At 42.8% G+C, this 25,712-nt stretch overlaps 1 protein-coding gene across 1 annotated transcript in view; it reads left to right on the top strand.

Moving 5' to 3' along the window:
* The window catches only part of LOC134601934 (vitelline membrane outer layer protein 1 homolog), a 42,436-nt gene extending 33,035 nt beyond the window's left edge, over positions 1-9,401 (top strand). The window contains exons 3-4 of the mRNA XM_063446440.1: positions 5,735-5,847; positions 9,014-9,401. Of these exons, the coding sequence (XP_063302510.1) occupies positions 5,735-5,847; positions 9,014-9,308 (408 nt within the window). The 3' untranslated portion in view covers positions 9,309-9,401. The remainder of the gene's footprint in view (positions 1-5,734; positions 5,848-9,013) is intronic.
* The last annotated feature ends 16,311 nt before the right edge of the window (positions 9,402-25,712 follow it).

Genomic DNA, 25,712 nt, shown 5'->3' with positions numbered 1-25,712 from the left:
TTTCCGTAGCCTGCCCTGGGTTGGTCTCTCTCGTACTGCTCTCTTTGCGGACATTCGTTCCTCCAATGCCCTTCTTCCTTGCAATACGCACACTGATCCCTACTCAAAGGCTCCCTACTCCATCTATTATTGCCTCTATCTGGGCCCCGTTTATCTACGCCTGCGATCGCTACCGCTAGCATATCAGCCTTTTTACGCATCTTGCGCTCCTCCTCTTTCTTGCTTTCTGTTTCCCTATTCATATAGACCTTATTAGCTACCTCCATTAGTTGGGAGATTGACATACCTGCAAACCCTTCTAACTTTTGTAGCTTGCGCTTAATATCTCCGTAAGCTTGGCTGACAAAGGCGGAGTTAACCATTCGGGAATTGTCTGCGTCTTCCGGATTAAAGGGGGTGTACAAGCGGTACGCCTCCAATAATCGGTCATAAAAGACACTGGGCGCTTCATCGCTTTTCTGGATCACCTCAACTGTCTTCGACATGTTAATGGCTTTCTTTCCTCCGGCTTTCATGCCAGCAATTATAGCGTCTCTATAGGCTCTGAGTTGAACCATATCAGCACCATTTACGTTCCAATCGGGATCAGTGTTGGGATAATGTGTTGCGGCCCATGCTGCTGGATTAGCTTGGTTCAAAGCACGGGCTCTATCCTCTAATGCTTTAATGGCTGCTTGATTTATTCTTGTCCTTTCCTCATTGTTAAATAAAGTCATTAATAACTGCTGGCAATCAGCCCATGTCGGATTATGTGTCTGTACTATTGAGGTGAACAGATCAGTCATGGCTTGTGGTTTCTCAGTATACGAGGAATTATGGGTCTTCCAGTTTAAAAGGTCGGTAGTGGTGAAAGGGACATATACGAAGACAGGGTCAGCGTGTGCCATTTGACCTGCGGCATCGATATAAGCTGACCCGGGATTTAAGCGAAGAGGCATCTGATAGTGCTTTAATTGTTGGGCACCAGTCAACTGTCGGGTTTGGATGGGGCTACGTAGGGAAGCGTCAGTCATGGGTTCCGGTCGGGGAGATATAGGGTATGGGGATGTGGGAGGTTGGTTTTGGGAAAAGGTAGTGAATAGAACACTTCGGGCCGAGCTAGATGAAGCTTGACCGGAAGTCTGAAGTGGCGCCAAATCAGGATATTCGTTTCTAATGGGGGTGGGTTCTGGTTCCGGAAGGGGAGATTTAGTACGAGGGGGGGTGGATCCTGTACTGGAGGAGGAAGCGGAAGTGGATGAGGGTAATGAGGGAAGGGTTACAGGACTTCCTGTATTTGCGTCACTTCCTCTTACCGGAAAGTAAGGGGGCGGCAAAGGGATCTCGGACTCAGGGGGCGTGTCCAAAATGGGCCTAACACCAGCCCTAGTGGACGAACAAGTCCTAGCTACCATGAGGCGACACTGTTCCTCGTGGCATGTCCGGAGCCATTTTGGCGAGTCATTTACGGCCTGTCTCCAACAATCAATATAAGGAAACTGGCCGTAAAGTTCAGGCCTACCTGATACAGCCACGTGTAAGCGCTGTACCAGAGTTGGATCCAAACTGCCACGTGGCGGCCATGCCGCAACCAAAGTAGGCCACTCCCTAGTGCACAAAGTGACCAAACGTACAGGGGACATCTTAACCCCAAAATCACAAACTTTGAATCCCTTTTTAAAATTCTTAACCATACATCCTAAGGGATCCGGAATCGTTGACTGCGACGCACCCATATTTAACAGTGGAACGTCGTCGACAACGATTACTATACACGCGTACTATTCAACAGTCACACCCGTTTCCTCTGGCAACAGCACCACGTGGTACGGTTACCAAGTGAAACGTACACAATAACAATAAACACTCAGGGAATTCCCGTACACACACAGCTGCTACACCAGTCACTATATAATCAATATTATGCCCTTTGGCGTAACTACACAGTCACCCACGCTATAATTCTCTATATACGAATTACCCGTCTATAACACACCCCAGTAACATCGTCTTTTACAAATAGCGGTTACAGTACGGTTAGCATAGGTCAAAGCACAAGTTAAGGTCACAATACAATTATTAGTGGTTATGGTGTTAAACATGCAATGGACGACAATGATTAGTACTTATTATATAATGTCAGTAAATATACAGGGTTATGGTACCGTGCACTATAATACAGCAACACACTATTAACACTCTCGCTAGACGGCTGAGCTCGCGCTATCTAACAAGATATACACTTTACTAAAACAATCGTTAACACATTTACAATTCCCAACTAAACTATTGGCCAGTACCTTGAATGGACTACCTAAAACTATATACACCCGTTTTGGTTAGCCACACTGCCCAATCACCACATATATAGCGAGCTAGAGAACCGAATTTACACAGACGCCTCTTAGTCGCACTATACAACGAGCTAGAGAACCGAATTTACACAGGCGCCTCTTAGTCGTACTATCAAAAGTCTAGTGGGTTCCAAATTTACACGCCTTCCCACTTAGCCCAGATAGGATGAGAACTAGCGAACCGAATTTACACAGGCGCCGCTTAGTCTCCCGGTCCCTCCGACCTAGCGAACGTAATATACACCCTAGAACGCTAGTCTAGACAAGACACCGGTGTCCGGCTAGGGCTATTTACACCAGGACCCCGCCTGACTAACCAAATCAAACGGTCTGACTAAAGAGCGTTCGATCGAGCGGTGCGCCTTCGCTCCTTCCCTCCGACAGAGGGGGCAGATACAGATTCAAAAACCCCTTTGGGCCTACCGCACAATCGGTATACCCCTAGCGGGTCCTGCCGTCTAAAACAGCAGTTATCTTACCTCCTCGTTCCTGAACCTGAGTTCACACTCATCGACGGGGACACCCCAGCACTTCTCACGTAGAGGCCGATGATCTCCTGGACAACAGACCAGTGGCGCCGAGACGAAGGGAGGTCCACGCAGAAGTTCAGGGGTGCAGCCGTAGAGAACGTGGGCAAAGATAGACCGTCTCACGCCTCTGCCTCTCAGCTACCGTTGAACGATGAGCTTCCCGGCCAATGCACCAAATGATACCGGAGAAACTGACGGAAGCCAAGCACAGAGAGATGGACACAGGTTTCTTCAGGAAGGAAGAGATTCTTTATTGGATCACCGATCGGGACTCAGAGGGACTAGCGTCACCAAAATACAGCAAAGTCTGAGTCCTGAATACATAGAGTACATTCCTTATATAGCACTGTAGCTCCTCCCACAATTAACTACACCCACACATACCCTTAACCTATTTAATGAATAGAGTCTAAACTCATCCATCCGGTCTAACCACGTGGCTCATCTGATACAAAGGAGAGGGACGCGTAATTCCAGTTCTTACATTCCTGCACCTGGTCAGTACAGTGATGACAGTATCTTAGCTACGTGTAATTAACTAACTGATACTACAAACACATATACATACATATGCCTTGTGGCAATCTTAGCCTGCTAAACTTGTATTTTACTGGAATTACATCACAGCACCACTTTAAAAAGTAAAACACCTTTTATTTTAAATTGCACACACAGCATGGATTCTTTATGCTTGTATATGATGATATGTGTATCCAGACCCAGGGTACGGTGTTATGAAGTCCTCTGCAGTCGGTAACCAGATAGCAGCTTGCAATCCACACAAATAAAATAAAATCAAATCTAAACAAAATAAATACAAAATACAATTAAATAAAAATTACAGTCACTATATTCTTCTCCCAGCCCTACGCATTTCGTCCTTCAAACGGAATTCCTCAAAGGAATCTAGTAGTTGTGTTGCTGGTCTCCGTCGGGATTCTTTTTAAATAGCCTATGCGCGCCTTCTCTAGCTGTTATCCGCCAATCAAAATTGTCGGTTAGATTGAATTTCCCTGAAATCCTTTAGCTGACGCTTGGTGTCCCAAGCCTCAGTCAGTGTTGGATGTCTGTGACGTCTTCGTTCCGGAAGTTAAAGGTCAGTGAATACACCAGTCCCATAGAAATATTGTTTTTCACATAAAACGATATGTATAAAGGAAAAGGGGGGCGGAAAGGAAAACAAAAAAAAACTAGTTACTGTTCTTATAAGGTGTATTGAAAATTACATATAAATAAAGATCATAAAATGCATGGAAAGTTCAGATTGATTGAAAGCTTATGATAAAAAGAAAGAAAAAAGATTTTTAAAAAATAGAGAAATACATCCCTCGATAGCCCTGATCTGGGTGAACAACATATCCAAAAATCACTCAGATCAGAGCCGGGGCTCAAAAGTTTTCTGGAAGTCTCTTTTGACTGACTGCACGCATTGCTTTCATGCCGAAAATAGTTCCACAGATTTTGGCTATGCGGCCGGTCTATTTTCAATGTTAAAAGTGTACTATAGTACAAATAAGGGTGGGATCAGAAAATAGAAAGGGCTGATGTGAGATTGAGGAGGGACAAAGCAGCCAATTTAAACTGGTCTGGCGTTGTCCCTGGGACAACCCCCTGCTGGGGAAACAATAGGACAGGAAAAAGGGGGAGGGGAAGAGGCACATTTTCCCATGGAAGTCACTTTTTAACATCTCTTTTTGCAGGGCCAATAGTCTTTGGGCAAAAGGCTGACCATTAGTCCTTTCCAAAAACCAGTGGCGAAATTGCTTTCGTCACAGATGTCACAGACATCATACACTGACTGAGGCTTGGGACGCATAGCGTCAGCTAAAGGATTTCAGGTGATTTCAATCTAACCGCCCGTTCCGATTGGCGGAAAACAACTAGAAAAGGCGCGCATAGGATATTTAAAAAGAATCCCGACGGAGACCAGCAACATCACTACTAGATGCCCCTGAGGAGGTCCGTTTGAAGGACGAAACGCGTAGGGCTGGGAGAAGATTATAGTGACTGTCATTTTTATTTATTTGTATTTTGTATTCATTTTGTTTATATTTGATTTGATTTTATTTGTGTGGATTGCAAGCTACTCTCTGGTTACCGACTGCAGAGGACTCATAGCACCATACACTGGGTCTGGATACACATATCATCATATACAAGCATAAAGAATCCGTGCTGTGTGTGCAATTTAAAATAAAAGGTGTTTTACTTCATTATAGATTGTATTTTTTATGATTTTTGGATCTGTTGTTCACCCAGATCAGGGTTATCAGGGATGTAACTTTTATGGGGATATGTTGTGTTTTGGGGTACTTATTAGACTTTATAAAAATGTGTGTTTTTCTGCCTGGAGATAATTGAGTTTCATACAGTACTTCATTCAATTATCTCACAGGCAGAGGGGAGCGATTGTATGTGTGTTATGAGAGTGTCGTACAGTTAATTTCTGTTCTTATTGGTTTATTCCCTTTGTGTTCCTGTGCCCAACAAGGTCCACCTGGGTGCCACCCTTGTTGGAAAACTTGCATAAAAGGACTGATCTTATAACAATGACTTATAGGGTCAGATTTATCAAAATTCTCTGTTCTAAAAGTGGTGCCAAACTATAAAATGGGAGGAGTCTGTGCTACCTGGCTACACTGGTTCCCATGGTGATTGCTCCACTTTTAGTACCGTAGACCTCTTTTTGAAACATAACACTTTATTATTAAATAGAGGGGATAAATAAACATAACACTGACAATCCTCCCAAGTGAAAGATCTGCTTTTAGTTCATGGTTGGTGGAGATTAGTCCATTGTATCTTACATTATTTTTCACACTTGCTTTAATTTGTAAATGTATTTAATCTGATTGATGTGTTTTCTGCTAGGTGGAGGAAAGCCAAGGAAGGGGAGATGATACAGCTTTGAATGGAATAGAGCTATATTGTACAAGTGGTCCAACCACAGACAGGAATCATTCAATCACATCTACAGTTGGCCCGTGAGTTTGTACATTTGTCTGTTTAAGTTTTACGTGTCTCTATCTATTTAATACTTAGTAGGAATTAAATACCAATACAGAGCTCCCAACTATCCTTCATTTGACAGAAGAGCCCTTATATTTGGGTCTGCTCTCCCAATTTAGTTCTGCTCCATCAAAAGTAACATAAAGACATGTTTAATGAGTTAAAGGGACAATCCATGACACACATATGTCATGGACTAAAGGAACAGTCCACACAACGTTTATCTCCCCATGATAAAATTGTAAAGCTCTAGCGGATTCCCTGGAGCTGTGGGTCGGCTACACAGCCACAGGGGTCCCGTTGGCTGCCTGGAAGGCTGTGCCGACCAATGGGAGGAGTGCCCATTTAAACTGGGTTTGCGCCATTCTCTTGATTGGTCAGCACTAGTCAGCGCTGATTGGTCACTGCGGGGCACAGGTGACCGATCATAGAAGGAGCGCCAGTGCAAACGCTGTTTCGTGCCCTTTCTTCTGATTGGGCATTGCATGGTTTAGGTGCGAAGTTTGAATCAACCGGACTAAACCAAGCAACTAAATCAAGCCCCAGATTTTATACACTGATATCTTAGGCTCTGTACATCCGATAGCCCCGCTAGTTACAGGGATCCTAGATGGGATCCGGGGCTATCTAATGGTGTTTGTTTTATATGTGTAACCCCAGGGCGCAGAGCCCCTAAGTGCACCCCATATATATAATGTGTTTTAAAATGCTGTTGGTATCTCCCAGAATGGGCAATGGCTATCTGTAACCCAGACCCCTCCTGCCTGGGATTGTATTGTACTGAATGGAGACCCCCTGCGGAGGTCTGTGCATAAAAGAAGCCTGTTTTCAATAAAGATGGTGAGACTTTGTACCTCCAGAACTGTGTGGCGTCCAGTTACTGGAGGGAAGGGAGATTTAAGCCCTGTGTCTGCTGTTCCAGCTTGCAGTGGATCCAGCGGAGAAAGTCCTTGTAAGGACTAAGAGCTAGTTCCCCTATCCGTTTTCCGGTTCCAGTTAGGAAGCAGTCCTTTGGCGGAGGTACCCAGCCGGTATACAGGGAGCTCAAGCAGTGTTTAATACAGAGGTGTGTTTGTATGTAGTGTAAATGTTTGAATGCAGGGGTGTATTTGTGTGTAGTGTTGGTGTGATGTCGATATGTGTGTCATATACACATATACACACACTGACACATGAGCAGATACACAGACACACAGCTGCACACACTGACACACATATAGACACACTGACATGCATAGAGATACACAGACACACATATACATATATGCAAATACATAGACATACAGTCACATACAGATATAGACACACACTGACACACATTCAGCTACACAGATACAAAGACTGAGATACATACAGATGCACAGATACAAACACACATACAGATACACTGGTACACAGACACACATACTGACACACATACAGATACACATATACAGACACACACTTGCAGATACATAGGCACATAGCCAAACACAAATACACAGCTACACACGCTGACAAACATGCAGATACATAGACAAACAGATGCACACACTTACACATATACAGACACACAGGTACACTCATGCAGATACAAAGACAAACAGTAAAACACAAATACAGACACACTGACACAAACACTGACACACTTACAGATACAAAGATACAAACACACATACAGATACACAGATACAAACACTGACACAAATACAGATATACACATGCAGATAGAAGGACACATACACAGATACACAGACGCACATACAAATACACAGGCTGATACACAATAACAAACATGCAGGTCAAAATGTATACATTTTTGCAGCCACTCTCCTGTTTCCTACCTTTTGGGTGCAAGTGGCTCTCCTCTGCTGGCTGAGTATGTAGGAGTTAGGCATTGGTTTTCCCAATATGTGGCTTACACTTCCTTCCAGCACTGCAATACATTATTAGAGGGGTCCAGCGCACGACCAGGCCACTGAAGACACATGTTCATGAGGTGGCACTAAGTGCATGGGCCACCTGATGGGCCCCATCATCATGCGAGCCCAATGCAGCTGCACCTGCCACACCAGTGAGAGTTCCACCGCTGGCTATAAATAAAATTATCTCTGCTTGAACAGTACAAATAGGTTGCTTGGTGCAAAACCCTGGAGAAAATATCTTAGCATGTGTAAATTTGATACACACAGCACAAAATGTATATTATCAAATTAAAAAAGATTGTGTATCAGCCTGTGTATCTGTATGTGTGTCTGTATTTGTGTCTGAGTAGCTGCATGTGTGTCAGTGTGTGTCTGTATCTGCGTGTGACTGTGTGTCTATTTTTTCCCAATATTGTATTCTATAAAAACCTGTTCATAAAACTAATTTGAACAGAAATATATATATATCATTCAAAAAGAAAAAGCAATAAACAGTCACTCAATAGAAGCGATTCGTTTAGGTTTTGGAGACAGTCTATTTTTGTGAAACAGAGATAGTGTGAAGCCTTCTCAGGAAGGATGAGTTGGGAGCTTTGCTGATGAAATCCTGGGATAAACAGAGGAATGTTTGCTATATTCCTCCGGTATAGGAGAGCTGGTGGCAGAGAATCAGCAGGCCCAAGTTGAGGCCTTTGCTCATGTCACGGGCGAGCTCAAGAGCAAGCATTATTTTTACTGGAAAGGCAAATGCCTTTTAAGTATTGTGATAGATACAGCACTGGCCCAGACACCATTGCATGGTAATAGTTCAAACTGACGTAGTGAAGGGTGGCAGAGAGTGGCAGCTGTCACCGGACACTAGGAATGGACCTGCAAGGCAGTGTTGCAGGATAGGTCTCTCTCTCTCTGATAATGCTTACTCGTGGTTCTTGAGGATGCAGCTCAAAATATATATTTACTCAAACAAGCAGTGTGTTCCTCTCCACATACAAAGATAAACAGTTATATTATGTTCCAAAGCGATCATACTCAATGATACTTCCCACAACTGCAATTAGAAAAAAAGACAGCACAGTACATCTCTTAATGGATCTATAAGTTCTAAGGATAAAGTTTTGTCATTTAAAAATGCTAAAACAATTATTCTGCATTGATCTCCTGTTTCAAATCTCAAAAACAAGTAAACAAACAAACAAATAAGTTTGGTTCTCTGGATAAACAATGTCTTCTTTCACAGATGGGGAAAATGGACTGTACCAATATGGTGCCGGAATGGCTTTCTTTATAGATTTCAATTAAGAGTGGAAATACCTCAGGGCAAGGATGATGACACAGCGGCCAACAATATAAAATTTTGGTGCACCGATGGTAGTGCACTTGAAGGACAAGGACTAGATTGGGGAGATTATGGAACACCTAGCAGTACCTGCACAAGAGGCATTTCGGGTATGGTGACCAAAGTGGAGCCATCACAAGGAAATGATGATGACACCGCTCTCAATGATGTCCAGTTTGAATGTGCTGAATATTAAAGTTTAAGCGTCACCAGATGTTATCAAAGTAATGGCTGCTCCAACACATTTCTCTGACCACTGATGGTGGCTCGAGCTCCAATGTGGGGAAAAATCTAAAACAATTCAGCATGAAAATAAAAATTAAATCATGCCGGTGTTTGTGAGTATTTATTAATTATTATAAGTAAAACTGTAATACAAGTCAGACTTGAAAATCATTTTTGGTTTGCGATTTAGCATAAGGCTTAAGAAATCATTACAAAGTTTATATAAAGCTATATGTTTATACCATATTCAGGGCCGGGGCTACCATAAGGCGGTACATTATGGCGTTCCGGCCCTGGGGGTGCAAATATCCAGTTGACCGGCAGGGGAGAAGTGCACAGCACTCCTCTCCTGTTGGTCATTTACTGTAGCGTGGCCAGGCGCAGGAGGAGAGGGCGTGCGAGGGAGCTCTGACCCAGATCCACATTTTCTGTATATCTGGATCGGAGCTCCCTCGGAGGAGCACTGCAGCAGCCTACTGGACACCAGGCTGTGGATCCTCTCCAGATGGTAAGGAGACTGGGTGGATTGAAAAGAGTGAGAGCGAGAAAGAGTGTGTGTGTTCACCCCTTACAATACTGCCCCTGCTCCCCAACCTCCACAATAGCCGCAGTCCCCCATAATCCTGCCCTACCCCCAGGGCTGAACTGGCCCACCGGGATACCGGGAAATTTCCCGGTAGGCCGGCACACTAGGGGCCAGTGCGCGGCCGCCTAGTGTGCACCAGCCCGGGCCGCAATTAAAGGGTGACCGGCAGGAGGGGATGCGCTCCCCTCCTGATGGTCACAGAATGTAACGTGGCTGAGCAGGCAGACCGCGGTAGGGGAGCTTCTGTTCCCCTACCCGGTCTGACAGAAACCCTTCATGCACACAGCACCCCTCCACACACATCACAGCACACACACACTGTAGCCCCCCACACACACTAAACCGCTACACACACTGCACCCCCTCCAAATAAACACCGCACCCCCCACACACAGAACCCCTAAACACACTGCACTCCCCACACACTGAACCCCTACACACACTGAACACACATACTGCACCCCTCACTGCAGTCACACTGTGTGTGTGCGTGTATTCACCAGTCTGTGCGCGTTCACCAGTCTGCGCACCAGTCTGTGTGCATTCACCAGTCTGTGCGCGTTCACCAGTCTGTGTGTGTGTAATCACCAGTCTGTGTGTATATTCCGCAGTCTCTATATGTGTGTATTCAGCAGCCTGTGTATATATTCAGCAGTCTCTATATGTGTGTATTCAGCAGTCTGTGTGTGTGTTTGCGGTTTGTGTGTATTCAGCAGTCTGTCTGTGTGTGTAAGTATTGTATTTGTTGGAGGTACCAATAAATATAAGCCTCATTTTATTGATAATTTATATTTTTATAGAGACAGACGGATTGGGAAAGGGGAACAGGAGACACACAGAGGAGCTGAGGAAGACGAACAAGAGACACACAGAGGGAGTGGGGAAGGAGAGAATGAGACACACAGAGGAGCTGTGGGGAAAGATACAAATAGAGGTGCTGGGGCCTGGGAAAGAGACAAAGGGGCTGGGACTGAGAGACACGTGAAAGGGGATTGGGGGAGAAAGACAAACAAACTTCACTTGTGTCTCCTGCTCTCCCTGTAACTCAAAGTCGGCTGGTGAGAGAAAGACGTGATATTAAAGTGACACTATAGTCACCAGAACTACTACAGTTTAATGTATTGGTTATGGTGTCTATAGCCTGTCCCCGTAGGCTGAGCACTGTAAATGCTACCTTTTCATAGAAAAGGCAGTGTTTACATTGCTGCCTAGGCACATCTCTAGTGACAGTCACTCAGACGGCCACTAGAGATGCGTTCTAGTTGAGCATCTACACCTATGTTGAGCATCTACACTCTCTGTGATTTAGATCAAAGAAAACTTTGATTATTTGTCTATCTACTCCTTCCAAATTGATTGATTAATGCGTGCACGCTTTCCCTAGAAGTAATTCACACCGGAGACAAAGGTTCTGATCAGTGAAAAATCTGAGGAATGCTTTATTCCCTGGAGTGAGAGCTCCTTTTTAAAGCAGAAATACGTCATTGTACAGAGTCACAGTTAAACATACAGTATACATTCAACAATTGGTTAACAGTCTAAGGGGTCTTGTCTAAACCCACCCTACAGGATGTGATGTCATCATTACAGAGTTCTCCCACCCATATTCCAGCTCCATCTTGGTTACACGTGGCATATAGCTGTTAACTGGCACAAAGGAAGTGGGGGAGGAATTTGTTACACGAGGCTTGCTCGATGGGAAGGGGGGGGGAAGGTAGGAGGATTTTACAGAGGAAATAGTTACTGAGCACACATGTGTAAGACATTATGACCCTCTTACCAGGATATTAGGTAATGTGTGACAAATAAGACACAAATGTATAATAGTAAAAAAGACATTTTAGTATTTTATCCATAACATCTGCATGGAGGTCCTGAACACTCCCCATAGAGATGCAATGTATCTCTATGAGGAGATGCTGATTGGTGCGGTGAAGCACAGCGTTTTTCCACACATACGCAATAGCCTCCCAATGCTTTCCTATGGGAGATCATCCAGTTGTCGGCCAAAGTGAAGAGCACACTCCTTACTTCAAAATGAGCAAGATAACATAATTTTTTTACTGCTGTGCAATACATTCACAATTTCAATCCAAATGACCAAACATTTCTTAATATATCAAGGTAGTTGGACTGAAACATGGTGTCACGTCTAAGCATTTGTTATGAAGGAACACAACTGCAGATTTCTTATAGTTTGAATATTTATTATCAAAAGTAAAAGGTATTGACTTTAAGTCCAATTACAGGTACTGTAGCTTTAATTAATAAACGATAACTGAAGTCCACAATTACAGGCACTGTAGCTTTAAGTAGTAAACGATAACTGAAGTCCACAATTACAGGCACTGTAGCTTTAAGTAGTAAACGATAACTGAAGTCCACAATTACAGGCACTGTAGCTTTAAGTAGTAAACGATAACTGAAGTCCACAATTACAGGCACTGTAGCTTTAAGTAGTAAACGATAACTGAAGTCCACAATTACAGGCACTGTAGCTTTAAGTAGTAAACGATAACTGAAGTCCACAATTACAGGCACTGTAGCTTTAAGTAGTAAACGATAACTGAAGTCCACAATTATAGGCACTGTAGCTTTAAGTAGTAAACGATAACTGAAGTCCACAATTACAGGCACTGTAGCTTTAAGTAGTAAACGATAACTGAAGTCCACAATTACAGGCACTGTAGCTTTAAGTAGTAAACGATAACTGAAGTCCACAATTATAGGCACTGTAGCTTTGAGTAGTAAACGATAACTGAAGTCCACAATTATAGGCACTGTAGCTTTAAGTAGTAAACGGTAGTAATTAGCAAACACTGAATCAGAAAGAGTCTCTTAGTAGTATTAATGAATTAGGTGATAAGAAGTTACAATAGCTGTTCCATAGACTTTAACTGAAGCAATATAGATGCAGCTAACTGAGACAAAGTATGAGTTGAAGTTAGCTGTAACGGTTTTGTTTTATCGAAGGATTTTGAAGACAGGAAATAACAGCTTTGAGATGCAACGCTTATCACAGAGGTTTTACTTAGCTTCCGGCACATAGAACACTGGTTCCCGAGATCTCCTCAGAGGCGGTTATCCTGGAAGGAGAGAGTTCAGCTTTAGTCGTGGATGAGGAGAGGTGAAGGGAACTTGAAGTCTTCCAGTCCGGTCCGGTAACAGAGGGTTTTCACAACGATGTTGTAACCGGTTCGTGAGTACGGAACGTAGTTCAATAATCCAGCGTCGCTCAGCTGGTGCGGTCGGATTTAATAAGGAGACCGTGTCATAAAGGGGTGTGGCTAAGCTCCGTGGAACCAGGAAGTAAGAGGATACCATAGTTAAGGCATGACACATGGATTATATGCAAATGCACGTCTGCGTCTGCTTACAATAAATCTGCTCTGCTTTATTTTGAAGCCCTATGAGTGCTTTCTTTCATGTTTGAGTGATAGTTTTCAGTTTTCATTTTTTTCCCGCTTCCATATCTGCGCACTATGTTGGCACGATGCATTACGGGGCTGGTATGGAATTTTTTTCCACGGCTGCTTTTCATTCCCAGTCTGGCCCTGCCTACCCCCACAATACCACCCCTGCCCCCATACTGTTCCTATCCCCCAGTACCCCACAATGCTGCCCCCTACCCCTCCTCCCACAATAGCCCCTGTTCCCCACAATACTGTCCTTTACCCCACAATAGCCGCAGTCCCTCATAATGCTACCCTGTCCCTCAAAATTGTTCGCTTACCTGTCTTCTCGTTCCCCCGACCTCGGCTCGTCCCTGACCATTCTCTGTTTACTTGACGTTAGTCCGGCCACTCTAAGGTCCGGTACACGTCTTTATAGGTTTTAGTACTCTGCGTGTTGGATCCCTGTCTTGATCCTGACATTACGACAGGGCCAATGGATCCTGCAGGTACTAGTCCCCAGGTCCCCTCTCAGGACTCTAGATTTGAAGCCATGGATCATAGAATGGACCAAATGGCTATGGCCTTACAGTCACTATTATCTCGGCCGAATCTGCAGTCTGAGGAGGTTCGTACTCCCTTTATTGTGCCTGTAAACACAGGACTAGAGGTAGCTACGGTAGGGGCCTCCTCCCGAGTTACTTCACCACTACGCTATGGAGGTTCACCAGATACTTGTCGAGGTTTTCTGAACCAGATTAGTATTCACTTTGAACTACAACCCCGGGCCTATCCTACTGATAGAGCCAAGGTCGGATTTATCATCACCTTACTGATAGACAAGGCACTTAGATGGGCTAATCCATTATGGGAAAATGATAACCCGCTAGTGTATAATTATAATGCTTTTGTGGAAGCATTTAGGAGAACATTCGATCCTCCAGGAAGAAAAGCCAACGCCGCTAAGGCATTATTACGTCTCAGCAAGGAAATAGCATTCTGGTAAATTATGCTTTAGAATTCAGATCTCTGGCTTCAGAGGTAAAATGGAATGAACAAGCCTTCATAGATGTTTTTCTAAATGGTTTATCCGAGGAAATTCTAGATGAGGTAGCCACTAGAGAACTTCCTGAAAGTTTGGAAGATCTAATCTCGTTTATTTCACGCATAGACAAACGTATAAGACAAAAGACAAAACACTAGAGATAGAATCCGTAGACCGTCTATCAGATTGGCTCCCTCATTTCAGAATCCCGATTCTATGGCTCTAGCACTACCTGAGCCAATGCAATTAGGGACTACTCGTCTAACTGAGCAGGAGAGACAATACAGGAGAAGGGAGGGTCTTTGTTTATATTGTGGACAAAGGGGTCACGCCTTACCTGCCCCACTAGGCCGGGAAACGCTCGCACCTAAGTACCTCCAGAGGACAAACCTTGGGTGATGCTATCTCGTCCTCTATAAATAAACAAAAAGACCATAGGCTTCTAATTCCTATCTCTTTGATCTGGGAGAAGAGTTCTGTTAATACCTTTGCCTTAATAGTTTCTGGAGCAGCAGAAAGCTTTATGGATCTAACTTTTGCTAAAAAACAACTCCTTCCTTCTCAACCAAGAGAGACACCCTTGGCCGTTGAGGCCATAGATGGCAGACCATTATCTGAGCCCATTATTTCTCATGAGACCATACCAATCAAAGCTACTATTGGCGTGTTACACGAGGAAATTATTTCTCTATTGTTAATTTCTTCTCCTTCATTTCCTGTAGTTCTGGGGTATCCATGGTTAAGAAAACATAATCCTGTCATAGACTGGGAATTAGGAGAAATAGTGTCATGGGGTTTGGGCTGTACTGGCAGATGCTTGCAACGGATCACACCAGCTCCTTTAGCAGACATACCTACCAACTATTCCCAGGTTTCTGACTTACCGATACCTCCACAATACCAAGATCTTAAGACAGTCTTTGATAAAGGGAGAGCCGACACCTTACCTCCTCATAGGTCGTTTGACTGTACCATTAAGCTTCTGCCTGGCACAATGCCTCCCAGGGGTACTTGGTACCCATTATCTACTAAGGAGAATCTGGTACTAGAAGCATATATAAAGGAAAATTTGGATAAGGGCTTTATCAGAAGGTCTACGTCCCCAGCAGGGGCTGGATTTTTCTTTGTCACTAAGAAGGATGGCACTCTGAGGCCATGCATAGATTACCGGGGTTTGAATAGAATAACCATTAAAAACCTGTATCCTATCCCTCTGATCACCGAGTTGTTAGATAGACTCAAGGGTTCCAAAATTTTTACCAAGTTGGACTTACGAGGAGCTTATAACTTGGTTAGAATCCGACAGGGTGATGAGTGGAAAACCGCATTCAATACCCATTACGGTCATGCTCCAGCTGTCTTTCAGGAACTAATCAATGAGGTGTTGAGAGAATTTCAAGAGGAATGCATAATAGTATACCTGGACGATATACTAACACATTCCAGAAACAAGGAAATTCACCACAGACAAGTAAGAAGGGTGTTGCGTAGGCTTTTACAACACGGTTTGTACTGCAAATTGGAGAAATGTAGTTTTGATCAAACCCAGATAGATTTCCTGGGTTATGTCATTTCCGATGAAGGTTTCAAGATGGACCCTATTAAACTTCAGTCTATCTTAGACTGGCCTTTACCCGCTGGACTCAAGGCCATACAGAGGTTTGTCGGATTCTCCAATTATTATAGGCGCTTCATTAACGGATTCTCATCTATAATAGCACCCATTACTAACATGACTAAGAAGGGTGCTAATACCAAGGTTTGGACTAAGGAGGCTTTGGCTGCCTTCGAGACTCTCAAGGAGACTTTTGCCTCTGCCCCGATTTTGGTTCACCCTGACACTTCTTTACCTTTCCTACTGGAAGTTGATGCTTCTGAGACTGGTATAGGGGCTGTTCTTTCTCAAAGACAGGGGTTGGATAAACCGCTACATCCGTGTGGTTTCTTCTCTAAAAAATTGACTGACACAGAGAGTAGGTATGACATTGGAGACAGAGAACTGTTGGCTGTGATATTGGCTTTAAAGGAATGGCGGCATCTGTTAGAAGGGACTTTACAACCAGTTACTATTTTGACGGACCTTAAGAATTTATCTTTCATTGGAGAGGTTAAAAGATTGTCCGCTAGGCAAGCTCGCTGGTCCCTGTTCCTTGCCCATTTTAATTACATACTTACCTACAGACCGGGCTCCAAGAATACTAAGGCAGACGCTCTCTTACGCCAATATGAACTTGCCACTTTCGCGGAGGTCCCTATGTCGTCTATAGTCCCCAAACAGTATATTGTAGCCAATACTAGTCTTAAAGTACACTCCCCTCTACTGCTTGATATTGAAAAGGTTCAAAGCAGGGCGCCTGTACTTACTCCCGAAGGAAAGTATTTCGTACCTCCCAACCTTCAGGATGCAATACTCTCATGCTTCCACGACAGTAAAATTGCCGGACATCCTGGCGTTCATAAGACTCGCACTCTGATTTCCCAACATTTTTGGTGGCCTACCTTACGTAAGGATGTTAAAGAATATGTCATGGCATGTGTCGTTTGTCCTAAGAATAAACAGCTTCACACCCTTCCATGTGGTTTACTTCAACCTTTAGTAATTCCTAAGACACCATGGTCCAGTCTAGCTATGGATTTTATTGTTGATTTACCGGTTTCTAACAACGAAACTGTGATTCTCACGGTGGTTGACAGATTTACTAAAATGTCTCATTTTATCCCTTTACCTAAGCTACCTTCTGCACCCGAATTGGCTGAGATTTTTGCAAGGGAAGTCTTTCGCTTGCATGGAATTCCTATGTATATTGTCTCGGATAGAGGTCCCCAGTTTGTCTCTCGTTTCTGGAGATCCTTCTGTTCCCAGTTGGGTATCAAATTTAATTTCTCCTCGGCCTACCATCCCCAGTCTAATGGGGCTGCTGAACGTACCAACCAAAAGATCGAACAATATCTGCGCCGTTTTGTATCTGAACATTAAGATAATTGGGTCAATTTGATTCCTTGGGCGGAGTTTGCGCACAACAATTTGGTTTGCGAGTCTACTCATAATAGCCCCTTCTTCATGAATTGTGGCTTTCATCCTACCATTCTGCCATCGGTGTCCTCCTCTCAGGGTATACCGATGGTTGATGATCATGTCGCCAGTCTGAGGAAGTTGTGGGATCAGATTCACCAGGTTCTTGTTCACACTTCGACTTTATTTAAACAGCATGCGGATAAACGCAGAAGGCCTGCTCTTATTTTTCACCTGGGGGATAAGGTGTGGCTAAGTACCTGTAATGAGAATATACCCCTACACGCAGGATCCAGCCAAACAGAAGACAGCAAGAGGAGAGATACGTCTACCGGACCTTAGAGTGGCCGGACTCGACGTAATAGGAGAAGTACAGAGTCAGGAACGATCCGAGGTCAAGGGCACAAAGAGACAGCGTAAACGAGAACTAGCCGGGGTCTGGTACACAGGAATCAGCAAGCCGGCAAACAGAACAGACAAGGATAAAGCGGAAACGAAGTCAGAATACAAAGCCAAGGTCAAATACGGAGAAACACAACTGAACACAACAAGCACTAAAGGGAACTGTAGCAGAAACCACGATAGGGCAAGGAACTAAGGGAAAAGGGTAAGTATAAGTAGCCTTCAAACTAATGTGATTGGCTCCTGTCACTTCCACACCCCCAAAAGGTAAGTGTATGGGGTGATTGGCATGACAGGAGCCAATGGGAGCCTTTTTGCAATTTAGGCTCCCACTGTCTCTTTAAGAGCGCGCCCGAGACTCGCGGCGCGCTCTTAGCTGCAGGCGGGACACGTGACCGCATCTCGCGGTCACTGCCCGTCTTCCTGTCGGATGAGCCGCGCGCGGCTCGTGCAGCCGCAGGACCGCGCGCGGCTTGAAGAGAGGACCGCGGCCGGCCCCCGGATAAGGTAAGTAACGCTACAGTACCAGACACATTCGTTTGAAGGTTCCTTCCATGAAATTCGCACCTCGTTACATTGGACCTTACAAAGTCTTGTGGAAAATCAACCCAGTTGCTTATCAGCTTGCGCTTCCCCCTGGTCTGCGCATTCCTGATTGTTTTCATGTTTCGCTCCTGAAACCTCTTGTTTGTAACAGGTACACCTCAGCTTCGGCTCCTCCCTCATCTGTTCAGGTTGAGGGTCAGGAGGAATATGAGGTTAGGTTCATTCTTGATTCCCACATCTCTCGTGGGAAATTACAGTATCTTGTTGACTGGAAGGGATACGGTCCTGAGGAAAGATCCTGGGTGTCTCACGCGGATGTTCACGCTCCTCGCCTTCTTCGGGCATTTCATGCCCGCTTTCCCTCTCGTCCTGGCTCTTTTCGCGCTAGGAGCGTTCCTAAGAGGGGGGGGGGTACTGTCATGGTATCTGTTACTCAGACCTCATTCTCCTCCAGCAATTTTGGCACTTCGGATGCCGGACGCGATAGCCCCGCCCCCTTTTATGACGCGGCACTATGCCGCCGACGTCGTGACGTCAATTACGTCACGACCCGCCGAAAATCTCAAAGTACGACGTTTTGGGGGCATGGTCATTAATTAAAGAAGCAGGGTATAAAAGGTACTCACTTACAGTGAGTCATTGCCCTGTCGTGGTTTCAGCTTGTCTGTTCCCTCGTTTTATTGATTGTTCCTTCGGTTATTGACTTGGCTTGTATCCTGACTTTGCTTACCTCTCCTATCCTTGATCTTGGCTTGGCTTTCGCTTACCTGTCTTCTCGTTCCCCCGACCTTGGCTCGCCCCTGACCATTCTCTGTTTACTTGACGTTAGTCCGGCCACTCTAAGGTCCGGTACACGTCTTTATAGGTTTTAGTACTCTGCGTGTTGGATCCCTGTCTTGATCCTGACAGATACTATGGGTGGAGTTACATACCTCTTGCGTCAAATGATTGACAGCATTGATGCGCATAGGTAAACTCCCTCTTTATTCGTGCGGTCGCTTTGCCAAGAGGAGATTTCCAGCTATCTGTGTCAAACTCTAAACGAAATTAAGAAGGCTGGTCGAGCACTCACAGAAATGTTAGAAGCTCAAATAATAACAATCCCTAAAACAAACAACCCATCCCCTGAGTGTAGGAACTTTAGACCTATTTCTCTACTAAACATGGATATTAAGATTTATGCCAAAATCTTAGCGGACAGACTGAATAAACATATCCACAATTTGAAAAATTCTGATCAAACAGGTTTTATCCAGGGGAGACAGGGCTCAGATAACATTAGGAAACTTTTGAATTTAATCTCACTGGTTAAAAATAAAAAAACAACCGCAGTATTCGTGGGACTGGATACTGAGAAAGCATTTGACAGGGTGGGACTTTATGTTCCACACCCTGTCAAAATATGGCTTAGGTGACTTTGCCTCTAAGGCGATAGCTGCTCTATATATATCTCCATCTGCATGTGTAACGGGTCAAAACTTTCGGTCTGAAAGGTTTATCATCTCAAATGGTACTAGGCAAGGTTGCCCATTGTCTCATAGAAACATAGAAACATAGAAACATAGAATGTGACGGCAGATAAGAACCATTCGGCCCATCTAGTCTGCCCAATTTTCTAAATACTTTCATTAGTCCCTGGCCTTAACTTATAGTTAGGATAGCCTTATAACCTCTACCACTTCAACTGGAAGGCTATTCCATGCAGTAAAGTAATACTTCCAGATATTATTTTTAAACCTTTGTCCCTCTAATTTAAGACTATGTCCTCTTGTAGTGGTAGTTTTTCTTCTTTTAAATATAGTCTCCTCCTTTACTGTGTTGATTCCCTTTATGTATTTAGATGTTTCTATCATAAATCCCTTTCCTCAGATGTTGAGGTTAGGACTCTATCAAATATTCTGTACTCTGCCCTTGGGTTTTTACATCCAAGATGCATTATCTTGCACTTATCCACATTAAATGTCAGTTGCCACAACTCTGACCATTTTTCTAGTTTACCTAAATCATTAGCCATTTGGCTTATCCCTCCTGGAACATCAACCCTGTTACATATCTTAGTATCATCAGCAAAAAGACATACCTTACCATCAAGACCTTGTGCAATATCACTAATAAAAATATTAAAGAGAATGGGTCCAAGTACAGATCCCTGAGGTACCCCACTGGTGACAAGCCCAAGCTTCAGATATACTCCATTGACTACAACCCTCTGTTGCCTGTCACTCAGCCACGGCCTTACCCATTCAACAATATTGGAATCCAAACTTAAAGATTGCAGTTTATTGATAAGCCTTCTATGTGCAACAGTGTCAAAAGCCTTACTGAAATCTAGGTAAGCAATGTCTACTGCACAACCCTGATCTATAATTTTAGTTACCCAATCAAAAAAATCAATAAGATTAGTTTGGCATGATCTCCCTGAAGTAAACCCATGTTGTCTCTGATCTTGAAATCCATGTGTTTTTAGATGTTCAACAATCCTATCCTTTAACATGGTTTCCATCACTTTCCCCACTACTGAAGTAAGGCGTACTGGCCTATAGTTGCCCGACTCCTCCCTATTACCTTTCTTGTGAATGGGCACAACATTCGCCAACTTCCAATCTTCTGGGACTACTCCTGTTATCAATGATTGGTTAAATAAATCTGTTAATGGTTTTGCTAGTACACCACTAAGCTCTTTTAATAGCTTTGGGTGTACTCCATCAGGTCCCATTGACTTATTTGTCTTTACTTTTGACAATTGAAATAGAACCTCTTCCTCTGTAAACTGACGTGTAATAAATGACTCATTTATCCTTTTTCTTAACTGAGGTCCCTTTCCTTCATTTTGATCTGTAAATACCGAACAAAAATATTCATTGAGGCAGTCAGCTAGACCTTTATCCTCTTCTACATACCTTCCTTCTTTTGTTTTTAATCTAACTAATCCTTGTTTTACTTTTCTTTTCTCATTTATGTATCTAAAAAAAGTTTTGTCCCCCTTTTTTTACTGACTGTGCTATTTTCTCTTCTGTGTGTGATTTGGAAGCTCTTATAACTTGCTTAGCCTCTTTCTGCCTAATCTTATAGATCATTCTGTCTTCCTCACTCTGGTTTTTTTTATAATTACTAAATGCTAACTTTTTGTTTTTTATTATTTTGGCCACATCTGCAGAGTACCACAGTGGATTCTTGAATTTTTTGCATTTACTGACAAGCCTAATGCAATTTTCTATTGCCTTCAGTAGTGCAACTTTTAAATAATCCAATTTCTCTTGGACTCCATTTAAATTGCTCCAGTCTGATAATGACTCCTTTACACATATTCTAATTTTAGAAAAGTCTGGTTTTCTAAAGTCTAAAACTTTTGTTTTTGTGTGGTGTGATTCAGTCACTGTTCTTATATTAAACCACACTGACTGATGATCACTGGATCCTAAACTTTCACCTACAGTAATATTGGATACCAAATCTCCATTTGTTAACACTAAATCTAGTATGGCCTCTTGACGAGTTGGCTCTTCAACTACTTGTTTTAGATACAATCCCAGTAGCGAGTTTAGAATATGTGTGCTCCTGGCACAAGCAGCTATTTTTGTTTTCCAATTCACATCAGGAAGATTAAAGTCACCCATGATGATAACTCCCCCCTTCATTGTCATTTTAGCTATTTCCTCAACTAGTAGATTATCTAACTCTTCAATTTGTCCTGGGGCCTATAAATCACACCTACACGAGTTACTGTGTGATTACCAAATTCTAACGTAACCCAAACGGATACGTCTCCTGTCTCTGTGAGCAGTAGCTCCGGGAAGACACCTCACAAGACCACCATTGTCCATATCCACAGCTCTTATGATGGAATCCCCCAACAACAACTGCTTCCTATTAGGCCTCACCATAGTCTCCAGGCCTCTCTCCACAACACCACTAGCCTCAATGCCTCTCTCCACAGCACCACTAGCCTCAGTGCCTCTCTCCACAACACCACTAGCCTCAATGCCTCTCTCCACAGCACCACTAGCCTCCGTGCCTCTCTCCACAACACCACTAGCCTCAGTGCCTCTCTCCACAACACCACTAGCCTCAGTGTCTCTCTCCACAATACCACTAGCCTCAGTGCCTCTCTCCACAACACCACTACCCTCAGTGCCTCTCTCCACAACACCACTACCCTCAGTGCCTCTCTCCACAACACCATTACACTCTGAAAGTGCAGAAAATGAATTATGTAGAGCAACAGACTGTGCAATATGCCTTTTATCCACAACTCTAAGTCTACCAGATCCTACAGTGATCCATCTGCCATTCCTAGTATGTCTCTGCGGCAGTGGCTTTGCAGCAGTTCCAGCCTGAGTTTGTTTACCAGATAATTTACAAATCTCAGACTTCAAAAATACAATCTCCTGCCGCAAGATAGAGAACTGTCTACAGATTAGACAACAACCAAACCTCCAAAACGTGGAACGTGAAACAAATGCATAGCAACTATTACACTGAACTAAGTCTGCCATTCCAATGAGGTGAATAATTTAACCCCTTAAGACCGGAGGGCGTACAATTACGTCCTTTTTTAAGCGGCTCTAAACGCCGCCGGGCGTAATTGTACACCCTCCGTTTTTTTTTTACTTACCCGGTCGCCGGCGATCCCACGCCGGCGATCGCGGTTGGGGGGACTCTCTGCCAGCCCCCCTCCTACAGCCCATCCACTGGACCACCAGGGAGTGAGAGCCCCCTCCCTGGCTAGCTAACATGCAGGGAGGGGGGACGAAAAAAAATAAAATATTAATAATAAAAAATAATAATAAAATAAAAAAATAATATAAGAGAAAAAAATAATAATAAAATAATATTAATTAAATAATAATAAAAAAATGCCCACCCCCCACCAATGCTCTCCATCACACACACACACACTGCACTCATACACACACACTGCACTCATACACACACTGCACTCATACACACACTGCATTCATACACACACACTGCACTCATACACACACACTGCACTCATACACACACTGCACTCATACACACACTGCACTCATACACACATTGCACTCATATACACACACTGCAGTCATACACACACACTGCAGTCATACACACACACTGCAGTCATACACACACACTGCACTCATACACACACTGCACTCATACACACATTGCACTCATACACACATTGCACTCATACACACACACTGCACTCATACACACTGCACTCATATACACACACACTGCAGTCATACACACTGCACTCATACACACACACTGCACTCATACACACACTGCATACACACTGCACTCATACACACACTGCATACACACACTGCACTCATACGCACTGCACTGCATTCATTATACACACACTGCATTCATACACACACACTGCATTTATACACACACACTGCACTCATATACACACTGCATTCATACACACACTGCACTCACACACGCACTGCATTCATACACAATCCACTCATATACACACTGCATACACACACACACTGCACTCATACACACACACTGCACTGCATTCATTATATACACACTGCATTCATACACACACACTGCACTCATATACACACTGCATTCATACACACACTGCATTCATACACACACTGCATTCATACACACACTGCATTCATATACACACTGCACTCATACACACACTGCACTCATACACACACACTGCACTGCATTCATTATATACACACTGCATTTATGCACACACACTGCACCCATACACCCACTGCATTCATATACACACTGCACTCATACACACACTGCATTCATTATATACACACACTGTAAATAAATATTCAATTAATATAATTTTTTTAGGATCTAATTTTATTTAGAAATTTACCAGTAGCTGCTGCATTTCCCACCCTAGTCTTATACTCGAGTCAATTAGTTTTTCCAGTTTTTTGTGGTTAAATTAGGGGCCTCGGCTTATATTCGGGTAGGCTTATACTCGAGTATATACGGTATATATATATTAATATCAAATTACACGTAGACTGATACTGATTAAATATATATATAATTATTGTTATATATATATTTATATATAATATAAAAAATAAATATATAAATACGTAAAAAATGAAAATTAAAAAATAATAAAAAATAAATAATTAAAAAATATATAGATGTATGTTATTTCGTTTTTACTGTATTGTGATGTTAATATATATATATTTATATCAAAATACATGTAGAACGAAATAATATATATATCTATATACATAAATATATACGTATATATCACTATATTTATACCTATATATAAATAAAAATTATATATATATATATATACGTATATATACACATATGTAAATATATATATATATATATATATACATATATTAATTCTACACATATATTTATGTAATATTTTTACATAATTAGGTATCCTAATTAATTAAAATTAGCGGGACCTGCCTGACAACCCATGCCGAAAGTATAGGGAATTTAATTTGCTAGCACTATATTTAACCCTATAACTTTCCAAGACACCATAAAACCTGTACATGGGGGGTACTGTTTTACTCGGGAGACTTCGCTGAACACAAATATTAGTGTTTCAAAACAGTAAAATGTATTACAACGATGATATCGCCAGTAAAAGGGAAGTTTTTTGCATTTTTCACACACAAACATCACTTACACGGACGATATTATTGCTGCAATACTTTTACTGTTTTGAAACACAAATATTTGTGTTCAGCTAAGTCTCCCGAGTACAACAGTGCCCCTCATGTACAGGTTTTATGGTGTTTTCAAAAGTTACAGTGTCAAATATAAGGCTTGTGTTTCATTTTTTTCACATTAAAATTTTCCAGATTGCTTACGTTGCCTTTGTGATCCTATGGTAGTCCAAGAATGAAAATTACCCCTATGATGGCATACCATTTGCAATAGTAGATAACCCAAGGTATTGCAAATGGGGTATGTCCAGTCTTTTTTAGTAGCCACTTAGTCACAAACACTGGCTAAAATTTGCGTTTTTTGCATTTTTCACACACAAACAAATACTAACGCTAACTTTGGCCAGTGTTTGTGACCAAATGGCTACTAAAAAAGACTGGACATACCCCATTTGCAATACCTCGGGTTGTCTACTATTGCAAATGGTATGCCATTATGGGTGTAAATTTAATTCCTGGGCTACTATACAGTCTCAAAGGCAACGTAACCAATCTGGTGAATTTCAATTTCAAATGTAACGTGCTATATTTGACCCTGTAACTTCCCAAAACACCATAAAACCTGTACATAGGGGGTACTGTTTTACACGTGAGACTTTGCTGAATACAAATATGTGTATTTTATTGCAGTAAAAGCAAACAGTATTATGACATTGACAGTTAAAATGCCATGTAGAACTAACAAAATAACAA

Source organism: Pelobates fuscus, chromosome 3 (assembly GCF_036172605.1).
Source record: "Pelobates fuscus isolate aPelFus1 chromosome 3, aPelFus1.pri, whole genome shotgun sequence".
Classification (NCBI taxonomy): domain Eukaryota; kingdom Metazoa; phylum Chordata; class Amphibia; order Anura; family Pelobatidae; genus Pelobates; species Pelobates fuscus.
This window is presented reverse-complemented; position numbering and strand designations above follow the sequence as displayed.